The sequence below is a fragment of the Topomyia yanbarensis genome, chromosome 2 (genome assembly GCF_030247195.1).
Source record: "Topomyia yanbarensis strain Yona2022 chromosome 2, ASM3024719v1, whole genome shotgun sequence".
Lineage (NCBI taxonomy): Eukaryota > Metazoa > Arthropoda > Insecta > Diptera > Culicidae > Topomyia > Topomyia yanbarensis.
In genome coordinates, this window is record NC_080671.1 from 336,790,661 (window position 1) to 336,812,382 (window position 21,722).

The 21,722-nt window shown below is 36.2% G+C and overlaps 1 protein-coding gene across 2 annotated transcripts in view; it reads right to left on the reverse strand.

Moving 5' to 3' along the window:
* LOC131684028 (zinc finger protein rotund-like) overlaps positions 1 to 21,722 on the reverse strand; it is a 144,486-nt gene that overhangs the window by 84,424 nt on the left and 38,340 nt on the right. Inside the window, exon 2 of one of the 2 annotated variants that reach the window (XM_058966499.1) lies at positions 6,331 to 6,363. The exons of the other annotated variant lie outside the window; for it this stretch is intronic. Coding sequence (XP_058822482.1) covers positions 6,331 to 6,363 — 33 coding nt within the window. The remainder of the gene's footprint in view (positions 1 to 6,330; positions 6,364 to 21,722) is intronic. 2 annotated transcript variants of the gene reach the window in all.

Genomic DNA, 21,722 nt, shown 5'->3' on the forward strand with positions numbered 1-21,722 from the left:
AGGTTCGCATACATGAATAACCATTGTATCCAAGCTTGCACGCAACTCTCGTATAGCGTTTGCTGGCCTATCGTAGCGCCGGCTAGTGGCAAGTGGCTACTTGCTGGTGGGATTTCAAAACGACAGTTTTATTTCTTACACACATTGAAAACTTTTCTTCTATGTCAGTTCTCAGTGGTATTAGTTACAATTATCGAATGACAGTGATATAGTAACAAATGATGAAGGTTTATTATTTTCTTATTTTCTTTAAAGTTTTATCAATCGGAAACTTTTCATGAATTTATAATTTCCATAATTGACTATGTTATACTATGGATAATATAGAAAATTGTTCATAGCACACACTCAATTCCATTGTAACACGCGCTGTTATAAATATCAACCATAGTTATAATAGTGTTATTGCTTTATTTTGCTCTTCTGATCGGGGTAGGCCTCATCATCACTGACGCAGGAGTAGAGTTTTCGGACGCAACGTTTAGCAACACTCTGCTGGTGTTCGTCCTAATTTGGGAAGTTCTGCATCTCTTACATTTTCAATCTGAATCGTTTCTTGGTCCTACGGACGAAACTGTATGAAACATCAAGATTATTGGCCAAAACCCACATTAAAATGTTCGGACACCGCTTGAAATGGGCAATCCGCGATCTGTCGTTTTTTACGCCTTGTTCTCGGTTTTCATCCAGTTCCTGACTTGTGATCAACTGTCATCCGTTTACTGGAACCTTTGGAGGACCTTTGGCACGGTCGAATAATGTGTAGCCATCAAATTTATCAAGAATTTTGACCAGTTTGGTTGTAATCCCAGTAGGTAGTATCCCTATCGGTAACTTTGTAGTCACTACAACTTTTCAATATAGTGGCCCTTTTCAAAATTTGGAAAGACTACGTGATAACTATCAATTTACTTGATGGAATTACACTATGTTTGCACTAATTGGTCGGAAAAGTGTGCCGAATTTGTATTAAATTTCGAAATATGACTTCTATAAACAACGCAAAAAGCGACACGGAAAACCGAACTTTTCCAGTCCCTTTCAGTCCCGCTTGTATTTTGTGCTGCATTCATCGTTCGCTAGTCGAATGAGAAGCACGGTGATGCGAGTATCTAAAATATCGTCGCTCGTATATGTAGCTACGCATGTATTTTTGGGCTTCATTTATCATTCGATAGTCGAATAAGAAGCATTAATGGGTGAATAAAATCCTTCCGCGGACAGCTTGTTGATTTTCTTCCATCTCAACTGGAGTCTCACTTGGAACTGCAAAATTTATCGGATTTAAACAATTCTCTCTAAAGAGAAACTGCGCAATATTTGGTTCATTTCGGTCAAGTATGAAAAAAGTTACGCAAGTTTGAAAGAGTCGCAATAATTATCGACTCACACTTCAATTTTGTAAAGGGTCTCTCATAGTTACAAATATCATAGTTTATGATATGAAGAAGAACTATGCTTAATTTCGAAACGAGTGGTCTAGTAGATTTTGAGTTATGATGCACACCAAATTTTTCTAGGTATTTCCGGAGATTTACTGTCACTTGCCCAATGAATGGCCTGGAAATTAGGACTCGGTGAACCAAAAGATGGGTTGGATATTTTTTTCCGTATCATATACTAATTGAAGTTCAAAGACTACAACTAATATGATTCTCTAATAGAAATTAAATGTATATATGTATCAAACGACTTAATTTTTGATTATCCGTGTTTGGCGGCCTTCTTCAAAGAAAATTATCGGTCTGTCGCTATTCTCATGTATATTTTTTCCGCATAGGGAAGTTCCGGAAAAAAAGAAAATAAGAGAAAAAAATATACATGACAATAGCGACAGGCAGATAATTTTCCTTGCAAAAGGCCGCCAAAAACGGCCGTAACATTAAATAATCAAAAATTAAGTCATTCGATACATATATACAAGACTGAGAAGGCCAACAGCCAAACATAAAACATCCGCAGTCCATCAAAAAGTTAAAATCTAATATAGCGAATTTACACTCATGGTTGTTTAACAAATTTAAATCGTAACACCCTTTAGTATTTCTGCTAGGTTTTAATGCCAATGCACAGTGGTCCAGAATGCAAATTTAGCAGGAATTTTGAGACTTTATTAAAACTAAACCACTTAGTTTTATTAGGCCTTTGGAAAATTTTTCGTAGTTTATGAGCCTTTTTTTGTTAAAATAGCAGTTAAGGTGGTTCTAATTTCCCCAAGATCAAAAATTTAACTTTTTAATCATTCTAGACAGAACCATACAACCTTCAATAAAGTTGTAGAACGACACGTTTTAGAAAAGTTTGCTGAAGACATGTTCACTACCTGTCTTTCTTTTCATTTTACAACAAATTTAAAATCGAAGGTTAGGGTGTTTCTTAGAAAAAACTTATTTGTTAGAATAACTTTTGCGGTATTCATTTAAACTTGAAGTAGTCTTTAGACAACTTTAAAATTGTTAAAAGGTGAACAATTTGTTTCGTAGCATCACATATCTAACTATTTTTGTTGAAAAGTTATGAGCGCTGTTTCGTCAAAAATGGTTTTTTTTGGAATACCAATATCCATCATTGGGGCAAACAACTGAATATAAGGTCAAGATTCGGGGTATAATGGAGCAAACAATGGCGAGCACGATAGTTTTAAAAATTTCACAAAATTGATTTAAAAAAACAACTTTTGGTATTATAAATATTTATATCATTTGAATAATAGAACCTAGAGTTTTGATGTATTTGAAGAAAATTGTCGTTTTCAAAAAATCTGAAAAACATCTAAAGGATATGTTAGCGAAAAATGAAAACTACAAAAGTTATATCAAAAATTTGGTTTTTCATGAATTGACCCTTGGTAGTATGTTTAAATTGCTTTCACGGTCGACAATACAAAATATATAGTTTTGTTTTCATGATGAAATTTTGCACTTGACAAGACTTTTCTATTATTTTAAATAGTGGGTAGGGTGGTTTTAAATTTATTAAAATCGGGAAATTAACTTGTTAATGGTTCGAGATAGAATTTCGCAGTCTTTCAGAAAATTATAGAAAGTAAAATTGAATAAAACTTTGTTGAAGACACTGGAACTCTATGACTTTTACTTTTCATTTTACATGAAATTTACTTAAAAAGATCAGGGTGTTTCTTAAAAAATTGTTTTTTTTATGTAGTTTTGATTTTTCATTAAGATGACTTTAGAAATGCTTTCAGATATTTTGTTTCAGTATATTTTAGTTTCTTCGTTAGAAAGTTATATATACTTTTTGCTAAAAAGGGACTTTTTTGTAAATATAACAGTGGCGGATCCAAGGGGAGGGTCCTGGGGGTCCGGATCCCCCCCGAAAATTTTTATCTCCTTGAGAAATTTTAAAATACTTTCTATTTTAAATTCGATCCAAATTCCAAATCATTCCAAACCAAATTCGACCAAAACTGATTTTAATTTTAAAAAGGGTATTACATAATACGTATTGTACATTTAGCATTTCAAAATCGAAATTTCGGACCCCCTCCGAAATTTTTTTCTGGATCCGCTCCTGAAATATAAAGATAATAAATATATACAAAAATATCGTTGGGGACGGGCATAGCGTAGTTGGTATATCGATTGCCTTGTACACAACTCACCTAGGTTCGAATATCAACCCCGCACATAGGGTGAGAGATTTTTCTTAAGAGATTTTTAACCCGAAGAGGCGAATGATGTTAAGGTTAAAACTTCTATTATCGAAATAAAAAAAGAAAAAAAATATCTTGTTTGCCATTTTTTGGTGATCTATACTACAAAGCATAATATTTTACATGACATCCACGGTATTTAATGTTTAGTGCACTAATCGAAAATAATGCTATTTGAAAAAGCTATTTTCTATTGAAACGTTTTCATAACTTTGCAACGAAAAAAGTTTAGTAGTTGGTGTATACAAACAAGTTATGCGCCCCAAAATAATCTTCAAGCTGTTCAAAGGGTACTTAAGTATAAAATAAAAACTACAAGAGTTATAGCAGTAAAACCGTTTTAAGGACCACCCTGAACTTTACATGTAGATTTGTCGTGAAATAGAAAGTATAAAAGATAGAGCTTGCGTGTCTTGAGCAATTTTTTCTAAAATGTATTGTTCTACAACTTTATCGAAAACAGTCTAGCTCTAACCGTTAAACCGTTCTTACTAAAATTAGAACCACCCTAGCTTCTGTTAAAATGAAAAGAAGGGCCTTGCAATGCACAAGAACTTTTTAAGCAAAAAAATACTGCTAAATTAGTGACACTCTGGAAAAAATCGATTTTGCTTCAACGATTCTTTTAATTTGAAAAAATCGATGTTGTTAAACATTGAGCCGGGAAAAATCGACGCATAAAATCGATTTTTCCAGGTAAAAAGATCGATTGTGGAAAACATTGCGTTTTTTCAATAGTAATTTTAAAAGAAAAATCGATTTCATTGAATCAAACAAATCTTTGTTGTCAAACATCCAACCGAAAAGATCGATTTTTCAACCCGTAAAAATTGATTTTGAAAACATCGCATCGACATCGCCCATTCCTATGTTAAATTTACTTACTTTCTGGACTACTGTGCAATGGTTCACGCCGGCACCATTCTGATGAGACTATGTCGGACCGTTAAATCTAACTTTCTAAAAAAAATTGTTATTTCTTAAGATGGGTTCAGGAAATTTTCATGATATAAGGTTATTGCTTTAAATCAGATGACAAAGGGTGAGAGGGTCGTAATTCGAAGAAATTGTGAAGAAATAACGGCGGAAAATTCTTCGTGGTGAACATCCGGCACTAAATTTGTGATCAAATTTCCGAGATTTACGGTTTGTGAAACTCTGCAATGCAATGTTTTATCATGGTGTCTTACTTACTTAGTTATCCTTAGTTGAGCCAGCGAAGCAGTTAAATTCTTGAACCAGCCGAGCCAATATACACGCATACGAAAAACTACCCAAAATTGAGTTCTTTTGACTCAATCTCGAGGTAACGTGAAATAAGGTAAAATTAGATAAACCGTGTTGAAGGTAGTTTCCATATAATCACGGCAAAAGTCATAACTCATTGATAGGTTTTTTATACTCAACCTTGAGTTCAATACATTTAATTTTAAGTTGAATTTACCTAATTTTGAGTATACCCCAAACAACTCAAAAGTATCTTATTCTTCGGAAGACCTCCACTGAGTTGAATCTGTCGTTTGGTTTTTGACAATACTAATATGTGCGAAAGTGACGCACAACTAAAAAGTAAGTTAAAAGAACTTATTCCTTGGGTTGTTTTATTTTTCCGTGTACTTTTTCTTGCAAATCTAAATTTTAGCAATGGAATTGAAGGTTGCCATTTTGTACGCATTTCTCTCCGCACATCTTTCATTAGAGAACAACTCCATATTAAATTTGCAAAAGGGCGAATAAGATTTGTAAACAAACTTTTATTTTGATGGTTTCTCTTAATTTACTATAATTTCAAAGCAGAAAACAATTGAAATTACTTCTACGAAGGGTAAAAATTTACATTAACGCATATTTTTCATGAAATTCCACTCTGCAGCAGACTAATGAACGAAACAAGTTTGTTTACAAAAAACACATTCGCTCTTTTGACGAATTAATATTGAACTAGTCTTGATTATCAAAATAGAACGTAAACAAAGGTATACTCAATGTCATTTAGTTACACTGTAAAAATCGATATAACGAAGCAAGCAGTGTTGAAAATTCCGCACAATCCAGAGGAGGCGTGGTGAATTCATGCAAGCACGCACGCACTACTTCGTAAATCAGTATACAAAAGCAAATTCACCATACCTCTTTTGACATTCGCCGTGCTGCTCTGCGTTCCCCGAGGAAACGATCGTATTAAACTCTTCGTTGTGTACAAAGTAGATTTTGAGGTTAAATACATGTAATAAGAGCATTTTAATAGGCAGCAAAACAATAAAGGGATGGCAATTTCAAACAAGAACAAAAAAAAAGTGTTATGTGCATCGCAAGCATGAAACGATTTAGCAGTGAGGGTTACATTTCACAAGTATAATTAAGTGGAATGGCCTTCGGGTTTAAATGGCGCTTCCAAAGTGTACGGTAAAAAACAAGACGTCAACGTGTTAAGTTTTTAGTGGTGAGGTTTTGTTAATTGCAGAAGCGGCAGTAGAAGTGCGTTATTTACGAATAAACAGAAACGAAAAAAAAAAAATAACGAGCGTGTTAATAGTAGTAGGAATTAAGAGGAGTAGACTGGCATAGCAAATACAAACTATAGTGTGTTAGGCAGAACAAACAAAATACAAAACACAAACAGATTAGTGGAGGACACATTGGACATCAGAACTAACCTTCCGATTGCGGCTCGTCTTCATTCCGTATCGCTGTTGAAAAAATCGGAAAAATACACTTGCATTAGTGATATTGGTTCCGTGGGTTTTTGGTGGATGGATTGTTTTTTTTCGGAACGAATGTGGATGATAGAATCTGTGTTTTTATAATAATTTAATTTAATAATTTTATAATCCAGAAAATGAACGAGTTTGGTACCATCGCTCTGGTAGTAAGTAATGATTTGATTGGAGTGCATGGCATTTCCGGTTTGGCCGCATTTTTATCTATACTCGATCACTTATTAATCCAGTTCCGGCCAGACAGTGTCGGAGCTGCAACCATACGAGCTAAATCCCACTCTGCAGAACATATCCGATATCAGATATCATATCTAACACATAACCCATCTGCTAATTCGTACATGTGCGGTTGCAATGGTCAATTAAATGCAGCCAGAAAGGGAGAGAGATAGAGCAAACGAAACAAAAAATCAAAGCTGATCCCTGCAACTGCACAATAACAAAGAATATTGAAATTTATTAAAATTCGCCTCTCTGCACTAATTATTGGTTTGGTCATTCATATAATAGGGAAAAAAGTGCGCCGAGCAACAATCAATGCAGCGACGGAGGCGTCGTTGGTGGTGGTGTTGGTGCCGGTGCCGGACGATGCATAAAAGTGCATAAAAAAGTGTGATTACATTTGGAAAAATTAATATTAAACGTTACACACGTAGAAATTGCCTACGCCAGTTCGCCGGGTTGGTTAGATAGATAGTGGTGGTGGTGGTGGTGGTGAGGGGCGATACCCTCCACCGTCTGGTTTTTGTTCATTCAACAACACTCATGGACGGGCGGCGCGCGGTTTCGCAGGTTAGACACCATTACGGTGAGTTCATGCGGAGTTCAAAGCGTCGGTAGGGTTGTTCTTGGCGTACGATCATCAAATGCAAATTCTATATTTTTTTGGAAAATAGTCAAAGCTGCTTGTAAGAGTGGTGAATATCAAAACTAGGTAATTTTTTTAATTTTATCCACCAAAATTTGATTCGTCAAACGTTGAAAGAAGACGGATTGTTCGGAATTTTAATCAATATTCCACATAAGCTTTTGAATATGCCGATGGCAATTAAAAGTAATTTTAAATAGAGATGCTCAAAGAAAGCTATGTCCGTTTCACACAACAAGTTACTTTACGAATTGTACACAAGCTTGCATGAAAAAGTCGTTTCGATTTGGTTGCATAACGTGGCCCCATAGCAAAATCATTTCAAATGTCAGCTTAAGTTTTTTTTGGAATTTGACTCATTCCGAAACGTTTGGAATTGACTATACTGCTTTCCTACGAGATCAGTCGCAATTTATAAACGGTAAACTTTTTTTGTTCTCCTTTCAATTGTTATCGTTGCAGTAGTAGTTGTTGTCAATTGTTATTAAAAGAAAAACACATAGAACATTGCATGATGACGCCATCAAAGGAAAAATCTGACAGTTCCGCGAGCTTGTTTACAAGGTGTTATAATTTAAAAGCGACTCGATCCCAGATTCTTGTATTGTGGTACAATTAATTGTTTTCTAAGTCCATGTAAACATTTAACATCTTACATCTTGTAAGGTGATATTCTAGGCAAACATGTGTGTGTGTTCAGAAAGAATCTGATTTCATCTAGTATATTATGCTAAGTGTTAAGCAGCAAACATAAAAACGGCTGAGTTTTTGACGAAAGAGAAAGTTAACAAATAGATACTCTCATTCGCACTTAGGCCCTTTTTACATTTTAGTCTATATTTGAAAAAAAAAAAGTACTCTGTGGCGCTCATGTTGATTGAAATTGCAGAACCACCCAGAGCTAATCAACGCCAAACTTTTTCAACTATCATTATTAATATTATTATTAAATTACCTCCACTCGTGAGTACACGATCGCCCGACCCGAAGCCCCCCCCCCCCCTAGATTCGGAAAGCGCCTAACCAGCGAAAATCCAATCGCGCGTTATCGAGAATTAAAAAAGCCACATCAGTGCGAAAAATCATTGGAATAAAAAAAAGAAACAACAAAATATGAATCGCCACCAGGAATTACAGAAAAAACACACATTCAATTCAATGTTTGTCCGGATTCCGGCTACCGCTTCTCCCCGTCCCAAACCAATCCGTCTGTGGAGTACCACATTGCAGCTCGTGTTGGGCGGTTGTTCTCTTCTGCCACAGTTTTTCCAACCTGACGCCTCTCCCCTACTCCCACCTCGCTCACATTTATGCGGGTTTTTGCACTGACATCATAGTGATAATAATAATAATACTAATGATAATAAAATTCATTTTTGTACCTATACTGATTTTTAGCACAGAATAAATGAAGCCTGGCTTGCTCTGTTTACCACAAGTACAGGGTGGCTTAGAATTTTTCGCGCTAGTTTAACGAATCAAATTAAAACTTTGTTTTCATAAAAGTTAGTATTTAGCTATTCGTATTATTCTTATCAATAACTAGCGCCACCTTGGTACCAATTAAATGATAAATCTCAACTAGCGCCTAAATTGGCATTAGTTATTTTTGTTCTCGTTTAGATTGACCAATTAACTGGCACCAAGGTGTTGCCAGTATCACAGCAAAGTATTGAGCTATGATAAAATTTTCTCAAAATTAAAAAAAAATATTTGCGCCTTCAAGGGTTAATAGGTATTGTGCCCTTTCGCTCAATAAAGGATTATTTCATTTTTATATTTGTATTTTTCTTTTCTATTAAATTACATAAAGCTTTTAGTCTTGGGGTCATTCGTCTCTTTTACAGGTTAGCAGAATGTCTAGTCCTATTTTCGGGATTATGCACCGAGCCCTGATTAGTTGCGTAGAAGGAATATTACGCTATTTTCGCGCCTACATGCAACTTAGAACCACCATATTTTTACGAGAGTTGTCCTACTGGAGCTGTAGACCTAGGTTCTCGGAAGAGCCTCCCATCAGAATCGCACACTACAATTGCAGACGAGACCGGTAATGTCACTCACTAAAACACTGCTTAAGGTCAATTACAGCGGCCCGCGATTCTGAATGTGATATTCACTGTACGGTTCAGATATGTGCGGGCGTAGGGACTTTACGATAGCGTGTACCATCGCGAAGATCTCGAGCGTTCGTACGTCAACGTGTTCAACAGTGCAGATAGAATGCAAATATTTATAAATGTTTGCATTCCATCTTACAAAATGGTCTTAATGAAGTAAAATTCGAAAATATATTCAATCTCTTGGTTATATTTCGGAGTAATAGCGTTGATAGGCCAATTTACACCATCGTTTAGAAGTTTACCCGATTATCGACGAAGGTTATTTGTTGAGTATTACGCTTTCGCTCAAGGACTTCGATACCTATAAGCCTACATTAATTGGGATACGCTGGAAGATTCAAAGGATCGCGCGAATAAACCATTTTTGAACCGATTCTTAGGTTCCATGTCACGTCAGACAACCGACAATCTCCCTTTTTTTAACCACTAGTTTCGTTAGACAATGTGGATCCGAGAAATACTTGGCTAATTTTTGGGAACGGAAGCTAAGCTGCCGATTAGTCATAGAAATAATTATAAACGTGAAAACAGAGTTTTGGTTCTAGTTGACCTAGAACCTATTTAGATCTGTCGATTGGTCCACCCAGCTCAGAACAGCATCACTTATATGGTAGTCGAATTGTAGCAAGTCATTAGACCGATGAAGGGCTTTAACAGTATCTATAGCAGTGGTGCAAATTTTCATTTTCAAATGCCAACTTTCAGTTCAATCAAACCCAATCATGATTCAAATTCAAAGCCTCCCTCAATCATTCACTTTCAAGTTGGCGGGATTTTCATAACTGAATCGTACGTCTTCATTTCAAATTGATGCTTTTTCATTCACCAACCAAAGCTGTTATCTGCTCTGTAGAGTCCAGTTTAGGTTAAATGTCGTCATGTTTTGCGTTTTCAAGCTTACATGGACAGTAAGAACTATGTTCAGAGTAGTTTTGCTTGAAAAACCTAGTCAATACCCCAGTACAGAGATATTCACAGGGTCAATGAAATTGAAAATGAATGGAAAATGATTGAGCAGGTCGGTTGTTTGAATGAATAATGGAAACGAACAACTGCGAATTGAACATAGTAGGGCATGATTTGAGAATTTTTCCTTCAAGTTCAAAACAAACTGTTGAAGATTTGCAGCTCTGATCTATAGAGATGCTGACGCCAAGCCTATTCCCGCGTCACCGGTCGACAAACGTATCAAGCAGCACTGAATACAGCCTTTTATAGATCCTCAGGTCATCGGTAATTACGAGCCAAGTGAGCTGCCTCGTCGTTAAAAATATCACAAACAGTAGTGGTCCTAAGATGCTTCCATGTGGTACATCAGATGTGTTCGTAAACGTGGGCGAAACGGTCATACCGAGCTTAACACGTAGGATTTATGCGAAATTCAGATGTGGATACGCCTGTCTATACCACCGTTCAGCAGTTTATTAGTTTAACAACAATAGTTGACTGTTGAGTTTTAACCTTTCGTTCAATAGTTCAGAGATCAATCAGCCTGCATCTATCAGGATATGCTGATAAATTGAAAGGATCACACGTCATGGTGGATTCCTAATACAAGTCGAATGGATCCGCTCGATTCTTAGGTGCCATGTGACGTCATTTGGCACCAAGCAAACCAACGAATGCTCTAACATTGGACGAACTAGTGAACAATGCAGCTACAATTCTTGGCTATTTTTGAGATGAAGCCGAGCTGCTGACTAGCTTTAGAAATAATCGACGCATAGCGAGAGTGGAATCAGAGTTTTAGATCTTGCAGAATATCCAGGTTCGTCATTTAATCGTTTGAAATTAACCTTTTCCTCTATTGCAAATTTTCAGTTACAAATCCGAAATCGATGCTGACACTGATTACGTTCATGCTTCATATTCCAAAGAAAAATTCCAATCAAAGTCAGGCAAGTAAACGATGAGCTCTGTGAAGTGTTTTACGGTAATTAAGTGGACTTTGCTTTTTTTGGTCATCGGAGGAGGTCTCTAGGGTAACCAGCTGACATCAATTCGAATATTTAGTGCAGGGCTACACTATGGGAAATATTTTCCTTGCCTTAACATGTAATTGTAATACCCGGGGAATCATTACGGAACGAGAGATGTCAAAAAGGGACGATCAAAACGTTTCTGACGTGCAATTTTGAGTCAGATTATTTATAGGAACATTTGTTGAAAATGAAAATGGATCTTAAGCTCACGAAAGTCACCTTTATACAGTTCCACCATTTACGAAATTCTGTACAAATAACGTGCAATAAAACTATTGGAGAAAGGAAGCTTTGCTGAGCTTAACAGCTTGTAACGCATCGTGCGACTGCACGTTCTGTTATCATATCGTACTTTATATAAGTTCAGTGCAAAAAAGAGGTAAAATATAGAGAGGTGGAATACACTAGGTTTTTAACCGGTCGGTATAGCCAACGGTGTTAATGTTGTGGGAATATGAAAAGAACTCTACTTTGTATCTGAACCTACAATACCAAATACGAGGAGTTATTGGTTCTCATATCACGGTGTGTGCCTACCAAGGCCAGATCCCAACGTGCTAGAACTGTGATTAGACGGAATACTATGAAAAAGCCAACATAGAAACCGTCTAGTTTGTAATTTAATGTAATTTAAAGTGACAGAAGATTGCATTGTTTGAAAGATTTTCAGATTGTTAGCGTATAGCAGCCACTGACTGGGTGCGATTGCAGTGATTCTTGATGAATATAATATAAAGCCCAAAAAGTTTGTTTTATAGTGTTTCGAATTCTCCTCGTCAGTAACTAAAAAACCTGTTTGAGAATTTTTACATAGTTCCAGGCGTTTGGTTCTCATACAACAGTTTTGGTTCAATATTCCTCTTCAGCCAAGCAGAACTTCTGCGTTTAAAGCGTTCTCGCAAGACGTGATTTTTGGATTTTAGTGTCAAACTGGCGACAATTTGAAGCTGGTTTGGAGTTATCTAGCTAGCATTAAGTTGATGTTAGTTACTGACGAGGAGAATTCGAAATACTAAAAAACCAAACTTTTATACACACTTAGAAAAAATCGTGTAAATTTACGTCTCTTGACCATGACATATATGAGCATCAATAATGGCACAGTTTTACGTTTGATTAAAATTTTTCATGTCGTTGAATTTGGCGAGTCACGTAATTTTACTTCACACATGGCGTTTGTTTAAAATGAGTGCGAGTAAAGGCGCTATAACCTGGCTCATTAGCCATGACAGGGATAAATACCTCTGTCCCATCCCAGGAACCAAAGGAGTGACATTAACCCTTTTAGCAAAGTCACTCCCAACGATTTTTCAGACCCCCATCAAATTGAAACGGTTGTGTAAGGTTGTCCACGTTTCTTCCTTATTCAAGGTTCAAAATAATCCGTTGATTAAATTATTCATTGAATGAATAATTTGATTGCCGTATAATTTTGAATCATCTTTGTTTTGTACGCTGCACAGTTCGCCTGGCCGCTTTAATGCTTGTGTCATATTCAATATGTGCTACATACATTAATAATGACAAGAAAAATTGTGGACAAACGTCTGCAATTTTCCAGGATCCCTATATGTATTGGCTATGAGTAGGTGTAGACTAGACTAGACTAGACACATGGCGTTTGTTTAAAATGTTGAAGAGTGTAATTTTATGGCATTGCGCATGGTAAGTACACCCGAGCAGAGTCTGATAACAAATTGAGAACTAAACTTGATGTTGTGATGTAGTAGGGAATGATTGCTCAGGTTGTTATCATTTTGGTCGTTTTAACGGTTAAAAGATCAAAATCGAAAGCAGAAAAATTGCACTATGACATCAAACAGAAAACTATTTATGCTATCAGTGAAAGCAAATTGAAAACTCATTGGGATGGTGAAATATTTCATTGATAACAAAATAAGTAATCAATTTGATGTTTGTCAAAGAAATAGAAAAAAACTTTTTTTTCTAAAAATGTAAGCACATCAAAATGAGATCAAGCTATGATGTCATATCTGAAAAAGTTTAAACTGATATCAAAATAAAATTTCAATTTGATGCTTGATATCAAAATATGTTGCCTATTTGCTGCAATTTTGATGTTGGGCTTTGCTCGGGACATCTTCCATGTAAAATTAAACATAACACTGTCATATTGCGTCATTTCGTCAATCACGACTAGAACGATGAGAATTCAGGGATGCCGGTTCCTTTTTTTAAAGAATTTTTTTTTAAAGAAGGATCTGCGAATATCTGTACACCGTGTTTTCCCGGTCATCCCACGTCATTTTTAAATATAAACCAAATGCAATTTTTCCATCGAAAAAAAAATCAGAATGTATTTTGCGTTGCGTGTATAAAACGTCAAAGTACTGGAAGAAACACCCAAAAAATTGCATTTGTTATACGAACTGTTTTTCGCAGGAGTGAAAAAATTTTTTTACCACGAATGCAAATCCGTTACCCATTCAGTGAGTGATCTGAAACTCCCACTGCCCGTCCCTTAATTTTGGGTCCCAAAAGATTTTCAATAAATGGAATTTTTTTCAGGAATCTGATAAAAATATGCTCAGGCCTCTGACGACATTCTATTGACTATTTTCAAGTAATTTTGTTCAGAATTTTGACGATATTATTTTCATAGGATCTCTTCCTGTGATGAAGTTCTTTTCAGGAACTCTTCAAAGGATTACGACGAAATCCCGCTAAGAACACTGACAGGATACCACTCGTGATGGATATCATGATAAAATCCATAGTAAAACTCTGATCGATCAATATAACGTTGAAGTATTGAGTAGAAACCTACTAAAATTATAAGCGGAGTACCCTCTGACTTCCAAACCGGATTACATTAAAATAGGAGGATTTCGTCAATTCTGGACTGGATTTTCATTAAACTTGTCAGAAATACAGACACTAAAAAACAAAACTCAGACAGAATCTTAAGCATTTCTCAATAATAAGAACAAAATTCCGTCAGATCGCAAAGTGGGATTACGTAGACGGATTCTATCACAATCCTGAAAACCATTTCCCCAAAACAATGATACGTATTCTTTCAAAATTCAAAGAATTTATGCAGAACCCTAAGAGGATTCCAGGAACCGATTAACATTTTGTCCCTTTAGATTCGATGTACGGGAACGAGAATAGTGAAAACAACAAGCTCTGAGTGCTATTCTAGTATCCCGTACATATCAGCCCAAAACGGAATTTTGAAAGCCTCGCGATCCATCTCATTCCGGAAAAGTTGGACATCGGAAAAACTTCTTCTCGCGCGAATGAGCAGTAGAATTGAAATTTGTCCACGTTACGAGAACTTGATGAGAATACATTTTCATTCTCTACTTCATCGACTTCAGAAATCTAAATGAGAGGCCCATCAGTAGAATGACGCAGTGTAATTTAAGACAAGTCGTCAGTAAAGTTTTTTTTCTATTTGGCTCTGATTCTCTAATCGACAACAGGGTTACCAAAAATACAGAATAATCTGTATTTATACAGATTTTTCAACCATTTTCAGACCAAGAATCTGTGTGTACAGATATACAGATTTTTCCGTGTATGTACAGATATACAGATTTTTGAGAAATGATGTTACAAAAACTATTTTTAGAAATATTTTTTAAGTTTCAGTAATACTTCCTCTCTGTCTCTCTTAGCTTAGCTCTCTTTTTTAAAATATATTTTCACTTTTGAGATTGGTCTCTCACTCTGAAAGGTAAAGGTTTGCAATACACTCAGGTTAGCACCCAGCAAACGCCTGGCTGAAGTCTACTTCCAGAAACGTTAATTGTAATGCTCTGTGACATCGATAAAGTTTAAGTTTCTGGATGTAAAATATCAGAACGACTTGTAGACGGCGCCGGTGGTTGGGTGGTAAGCGTTACCGCCACTCATTCCAGTTGCCTGGGTTCAATTCCAGCCGAGGTCGTTGAGATTTTTCTGAGGTGAAAAAATCTGTGGTCACGTCTTCCTTCGGAAGGGAAGTAAAGCCGTTGGTCCCCGGTCTATGAGTTTGGTGGATCGATATCTAGTCCAGATAGTGAAGTCACCTCTCTGGCGTCGTTAAGGAAGAAGTAGATCCAACTTCTATACACTTACTAACAAAAACATCCTCCTCCTATGATACTTGTGGAGTGCGCAGTAGTATATACGGCCTCTAACAAAAGCAAGTATCGGACTAACCATTCCTTCTCTTTCCTTCCGCAATCTACGGTCGGGCCTGGCCGGCGCCGGTATTGAACAATAAACACTTTAGGATTACCAGGAGTTGCACATTGAAAGATGTTTCGCTACTCCCAAGCATAATTATCTACTTATTCTCTGTTCAACTTCAGCTAGTCAAGATCGATAACGGAGTAGCAGCCAGGGGTGGTCGCACAAGCTCAAGTTCAATATCAGAACGACTAGTAGTGTTTTTTTATGAAAATGTAAACAGGTCCTTGCTTGACTGATTTAAACCACAAGAATTAATCGATAGATAATCCAGCAAAAGGTTAAACTACTCAATTGATTCGATACAGATATCGACACAGAATTTTCGAAGAGTAAATACAGATGAAAAGATTTTTTAGGACAAAAATACAGATTTAATTTTGGCAACCCTGATCGACAATGAACACTCAGGAGTGTTTGTAAACAGGGCAACATGCAGTTTGTACGGCATATGTTGCGATGGGAACCCAAATTTGGAACGATGACAAACTCACATACGGCAAATGTAATGATTGCTTCACTTTAGAGAAACTATGAGAACTTTAGCGGTGAGAACTGTTTTTTTCAGTTATGTGTGCGATCAAACTCTGATATGATTCTTTGTAATGTGTAGTTGCAAACTGGCCAGATACAAACTAAAACTATGTTCATTGAACTGTCTGACTCTTTGGAGGGAACATATGTTGATGGATGACTAGACGATGGCATTTTCAGAAGTTGTTCGAAGTGCTCAAATCAACGTTTATGCTGATCAATGAGATCTGTACAGTTGTGTTACGCTGGCATCCTCCGGTTTAGTCTTGTAATTTTTTATAGTCATTTCGAAACCTTGAAATTTTGTGATCCTATATTTTTGGCTTAAAGAATGACAAAAAAAAAATATAATTCAAGATATCGGAATCGAAATTCGATTTCGAATTGCAGGACTTTTGGACCAAGAAATTGAAGATAAAGAATGGCACAAAATAAGAAAGACTTACAAAAGTCAGTAATCCAAAAATTCTGAAATCTCCAAGAGTTAATTAGTATTTAAAGGAAGTTCAACATATATAGATATCCAAAACACTCTGATAATCAAAAATCAATTGATCTATTTGAAATACGGACATCTTGCTTCTTCAAGATATTAAATTCCAGAGGTGAATTGAAGAAATCACAAATCTTTAAATTAATGAATCACACATTGTAGATTAAAATAAATCCAGTATAGAGTCATTAAAAAACGACAAGGATGGATTCTTCGTTGTTTAATCCGATCGTTTACTTAATGTGCTATATATATAGTTTTCCTACGACTGCAAGAGTCAATCGACTATACCGCGTTAAGGACGATAAAGAAGTACCCAACTAAATTAGTTAACTAGCATCAGGTCACCCTGTCCAGCTACCGCTGGCATTCGCGCGGAAAAAAATGATCCAAACCACATAGATAAAAGAAAAACAAATTCCACGCACGACCGAACAGATATGTGTGAAATAATAGTTTTTAAGCGGCGCTACCTTATGTGGCGTACCTACCTATGTGACAACCCCCGGACACCCGATTATGCGTGTAGGAAATTGAAAATTTAGGATAATGTAAAATTTAAATTTGAATTTATCTATGCTTTTGGGCGCGACGCATCACCGGGAACGGGTTGGGTTGATGGAAGCTGTACTGCGTGCGGTCATATTTGGACCGCGACGAATAAAACGTGTCGATAATTGGTTTGATTTAATAATGTGGGCTATATTTGTTCAGGGTTTTTTTTGATGTGGTGGGGTACGTGTCATATAGAAAAACCTCATAGCAAACCGCATGAAAATAATGAAAAAAGCTCTAGAAAAAAGCACTAATTTACAGACGAACACATATATTTTAAAATCACTACTAGCAACAACCAAACGACCTTTTTTCTATTGCTGCTCTCCTGCGCATAATTGCATAAATAGTCATTTCAAATCGCGATTAAAATTCAATGATTCTTTGGGCTGTCTGGTTTTTTAAACCTATCTAATTTGTAATGAGCTTTGCAGGCTTGGGCATTTTTTAGCTTCTGGGAATCATTGATATCTAACAGTTATAATTTCAGGATCGCGAGAGTTGGATATTATCTTGAACATTTTTTTGTTTATTTATCTATTTATTTATTCAGTGCAGTTTTCAACCATCTTCTAGATTCATCAACATCTTTAAATTATGGCACGAAGAGTCAACCAACAAATAAGAAAATAATGTTCTCGCTGCTAGGTGAGTTACAGAATCAATAGTGTATTTTCCACCAAAAAAGAGCTTTAAAAGTTTGCAAAGTTCACGGTTAATATCAACACTTCTCAAACAGAGGTAAACTTTATCTACTTCGAAGATAGTTGAATCGATTACGTCTTCGGAGGATTTTACGGAAATTATAAGCCCTTGCATGTTGTGTTGCGATTTTATCGATCAATCTTACTTAAATTAAGTGTTAATTTTTTGTGTTTCGAATTCATCTCGTCAGTAACTAGCATCATCTGGGTGTTTAGTTAGACGATGTATCTAAACTAGTACCCAGATTAGCACTAGTTAGTAAAACTTATACCACTTAATTTAAGATAGGTTTTGTGCCATTAATGCGCAAATTGGTTTAATCCATTTTTCCCTTTTGGGAATTAAGATTGCACAATCTTACTTTCTTGCAGGCACATATATTAGGATTATATAAGTTCGGCAAAGTTGTACAGCAGACTTTTACCAACAACTTCGATGAAGACGTAATATCTTCAATGTTATTGTTTGTTGTGTGTTAATGGCCCCTTAATAGTGAATTCTTTAATATAACTCTTCAAATAGCGTTCTGTCAAATTAAGTATATTAATAAAAAGATTCTAGCTGCTCAAATGGACAAATTTGTAAATTTCAACATTGGCTTATTTCGTGTATTTTCAAGGTAATTCAGCAATTGTAGAAAAAAAAATTTTCTTATGGAAATTAAATGTTTTCGTTGAAACCGCTGGGTTTACGTCCGTAGTGTGTTCGGTATATTTTCAAAAATAGAAAGATTTATAATTCGGGGCTGCGTTTTAGTGATTAATCCTCCCAAAAGTAAAAATTTTTAATTGAAATTTTGGGCAGATAAAATGAGGTGACGTCTTCGGCGTCTTCTTTGCTTAATACAAAGTATCTTCCTTAAATATTTTAGAATTTATCGCTCGTTATATTTGAATGACTCCTAAAAATATTTTTTTAAAATATCTTCAAATATCATTCCTACGAGTTTGATATGAAGGCTAAAGTTGTTCCAATCCAATATACATAGCTTTTATTACGGCTTTTTTATTTCGATTATAGAATTAACACAGAGCAGGTTAGTTGGGGACTGAACCCAGATGAGCTGTGTACAAGGCAAGCGATTTACCAAGTGCACTACACCCGCCAATTTTCTCTAAAGAAGATGTGTACCTTGGCAAGATGAACAACTTCTTAGAACATTCTTAAACAACGGCATATAGCTTCGAGTCTATCAAATTAAGATTGTTTTGTTTATTTTACGTCCAGCTCCGTCCGCACAGATTGCCGATCACCGACGCCAGATACAGAGACACATGGGCCGCTATCAAAGCAAACGGCTTTACCTACTTCCCAGGCGTGACCACAGATTCTTAACCTCAGAAAATCTCAACGACCTCACCTGAAATTGAACCTAGACCAACTGGGGTGAGTGGCGGTCAAGCTTACCACCCACAAATTGAGATGTTTGGTCGTCGGTTTAAGTTGTTGGCCAGAACTAGCTCTAAACCGTTTCTAAAGACTTCATCTTGATTTTCATATTTTAAAAAATTGAGCGCAGAGGAAAATATTTTGTATAACTTAAAATTCATTTTCATGCACATATTTGCAAAATTAACTTTTGCCACAATTGAAAACTTGGTGGTGCTGGTTGTACGCTTCGAGGTACTAGGTGCAATAATTTTTATTTCGCTATTGGTAATGGCAGTTGGTTTCGTAGTACTGGACACGGTCATTGTTCAGTTAGTTCATAATGATATCGCACTGTGCCAATTTCTGCTAAATAAAGCCTGAATGGCCTGGAAACTGTGTAATACTCTTGTTTTAGACCAAATATTCGAGATTCGGGGCAAATATCGACAATGAAAATGGAGCAGGTTTATGAAAGTCATATACATTTAAATTCATCATGTCGACAGCATAGTGCTGTCAGGATATGACAAAGTTTGAATCAAGATCTCCGTTTAAGTGAATTAGGGGAAAATCGAAATGCGTCTTGGCATCATTTACTTACAGAATTGCCATTAAAAATTCATGTCGCAATTCGGAGAGATGGAATCTGTTACGGAGGATATATAGAGAAACTACTTCTCAAGTATCCTTAAAGGTGTGTTTGTGATGACGGTTGGACGGCTCATTTCTTCGAACTTGACCGTGGAATACAAAATTCAATCTGGTTCAATCTCTTTGCATATTTAAAGTAAAAATTAACATGTAGCAGTTCTGTGAAAAGACGGGACATTACGAACAATTCTGTTTAGAAACCGCTTAAGAAACCTCATTTATGGAAAGAAATTACAAAAGTTGCGTCAAGTATCCCATAACCAATATGCAGTACCATCAGTGAAGAAGATACTACCAAGGACGGGAGGTTCACACTCGTGACTCGTAAGGACAAGAAGCTGGTAAGAACATCTGATAGCGAACATCAATGTAACAACCACGATGATGACACGAACTGTGCGAAAACGAGAGAGACATGATTGATTCCCAAGATGCTGTTGATGAGGAAACTGGATTGGCAGACTTAACTTCAAAAAGATGCAATCAGATAAGTAGTATTCCGAAAATTAATCAAGGTCCATCACGAAAACTTCCGTCCCGTGATGATATTTGATGAAATCAGGAATTGCACCCAATGAACTTCATTTTTGATAATACTTACTAGGACTCCTCCCTTCTGACCAAGACGTCGGTACAACCACCAGCCACGATGGTAAGTAACGAGCATAGTGCAGAACCAAGTCGAGCTATATCATCACCATCAGTTCTTTTTTTCCGAATTTTTTTTTGATAGCTATCTTGACCTTGAGTTTGTGCGACCACCGCTGGTTGCTACTCCGTTATTGAACGGGACTAGCTGAAATTGCGCACAGAATCAACAGATGATACTAGCTGGGAGTTACAAATCATCCTACAATGCACAACTCCTGGTAATCCCAAGTTGTTTATTGATCAGTACCGTTGCCGGCCAGGCCCGAATGTGGATCGATGTAGGAAGGGCAAGGAATGTTAGTCCGACACTTGCTATGTGCACTCCACAAGTGTAAGGGAAGGAGTGAAATTGTAAGTATAGAAAGGGATTCGAAATTGTGCTGCAGCTCCCGTGCGAATCAAGATTTTAGGATTCTCTAAGCGCCGGACTAGGTGACTAAAATACGTTTTAGAAATACCGTAACGGCGATTAGCGAGAAATACACTTAATTCAAATATTATTTTTAAAGACGACAAATTAGCAAAAGGAAAAGCACCGACAAAAATCGAAAAGAAAAAGAATTAAGAGTTGGAAACAAACCTGAGCTACAACTAAAAAATAGCGATTGTTTTCGCGACATATGAATATGAAATAATTTTGAGCGGCCCAAAATAAGCATTAACTGTACTGAAAAACTTATTTTGTATCAGGTACATACAAGCAATTGCGCGTTGGTGTTTTATTATTAAACGTACTACCAAAAAAGTAGCTAGCTGGTTTATCACGAATAGATAAGAAGCAGAATAGAAAAAAAAATAATTCAGTACAAAACAATAGAACGTCGAAAAGATGCAATAAATGAAGTATAGAGAGCCCAGTTTCTGTCGCTTTTTAGAACATGAATGAATACTGTAAACCGGGGTGACTTTGATCATCGGGGTGACTTTGATCACTCGAAGCTTTTTTCGTAGATCTCTTATTAAACCAGACTAGTCTACCGAATCATTTTATCATTTTGAAATGATTTTTATTCTAAACTTATTAAATTAAATTTGTTATACTTTTTGAGTATATTGTTCGGTTTTTGGGCACAAAAACTACAAAAAACCGAAATTTGACTTTACCTTATTTTTACGAAGCTTCGTAAAATGTCTATTTTTTATAAAACAAATAAATCTCAGATTTGTGCAAGAGTAATAAATTATTTTTTATTTTC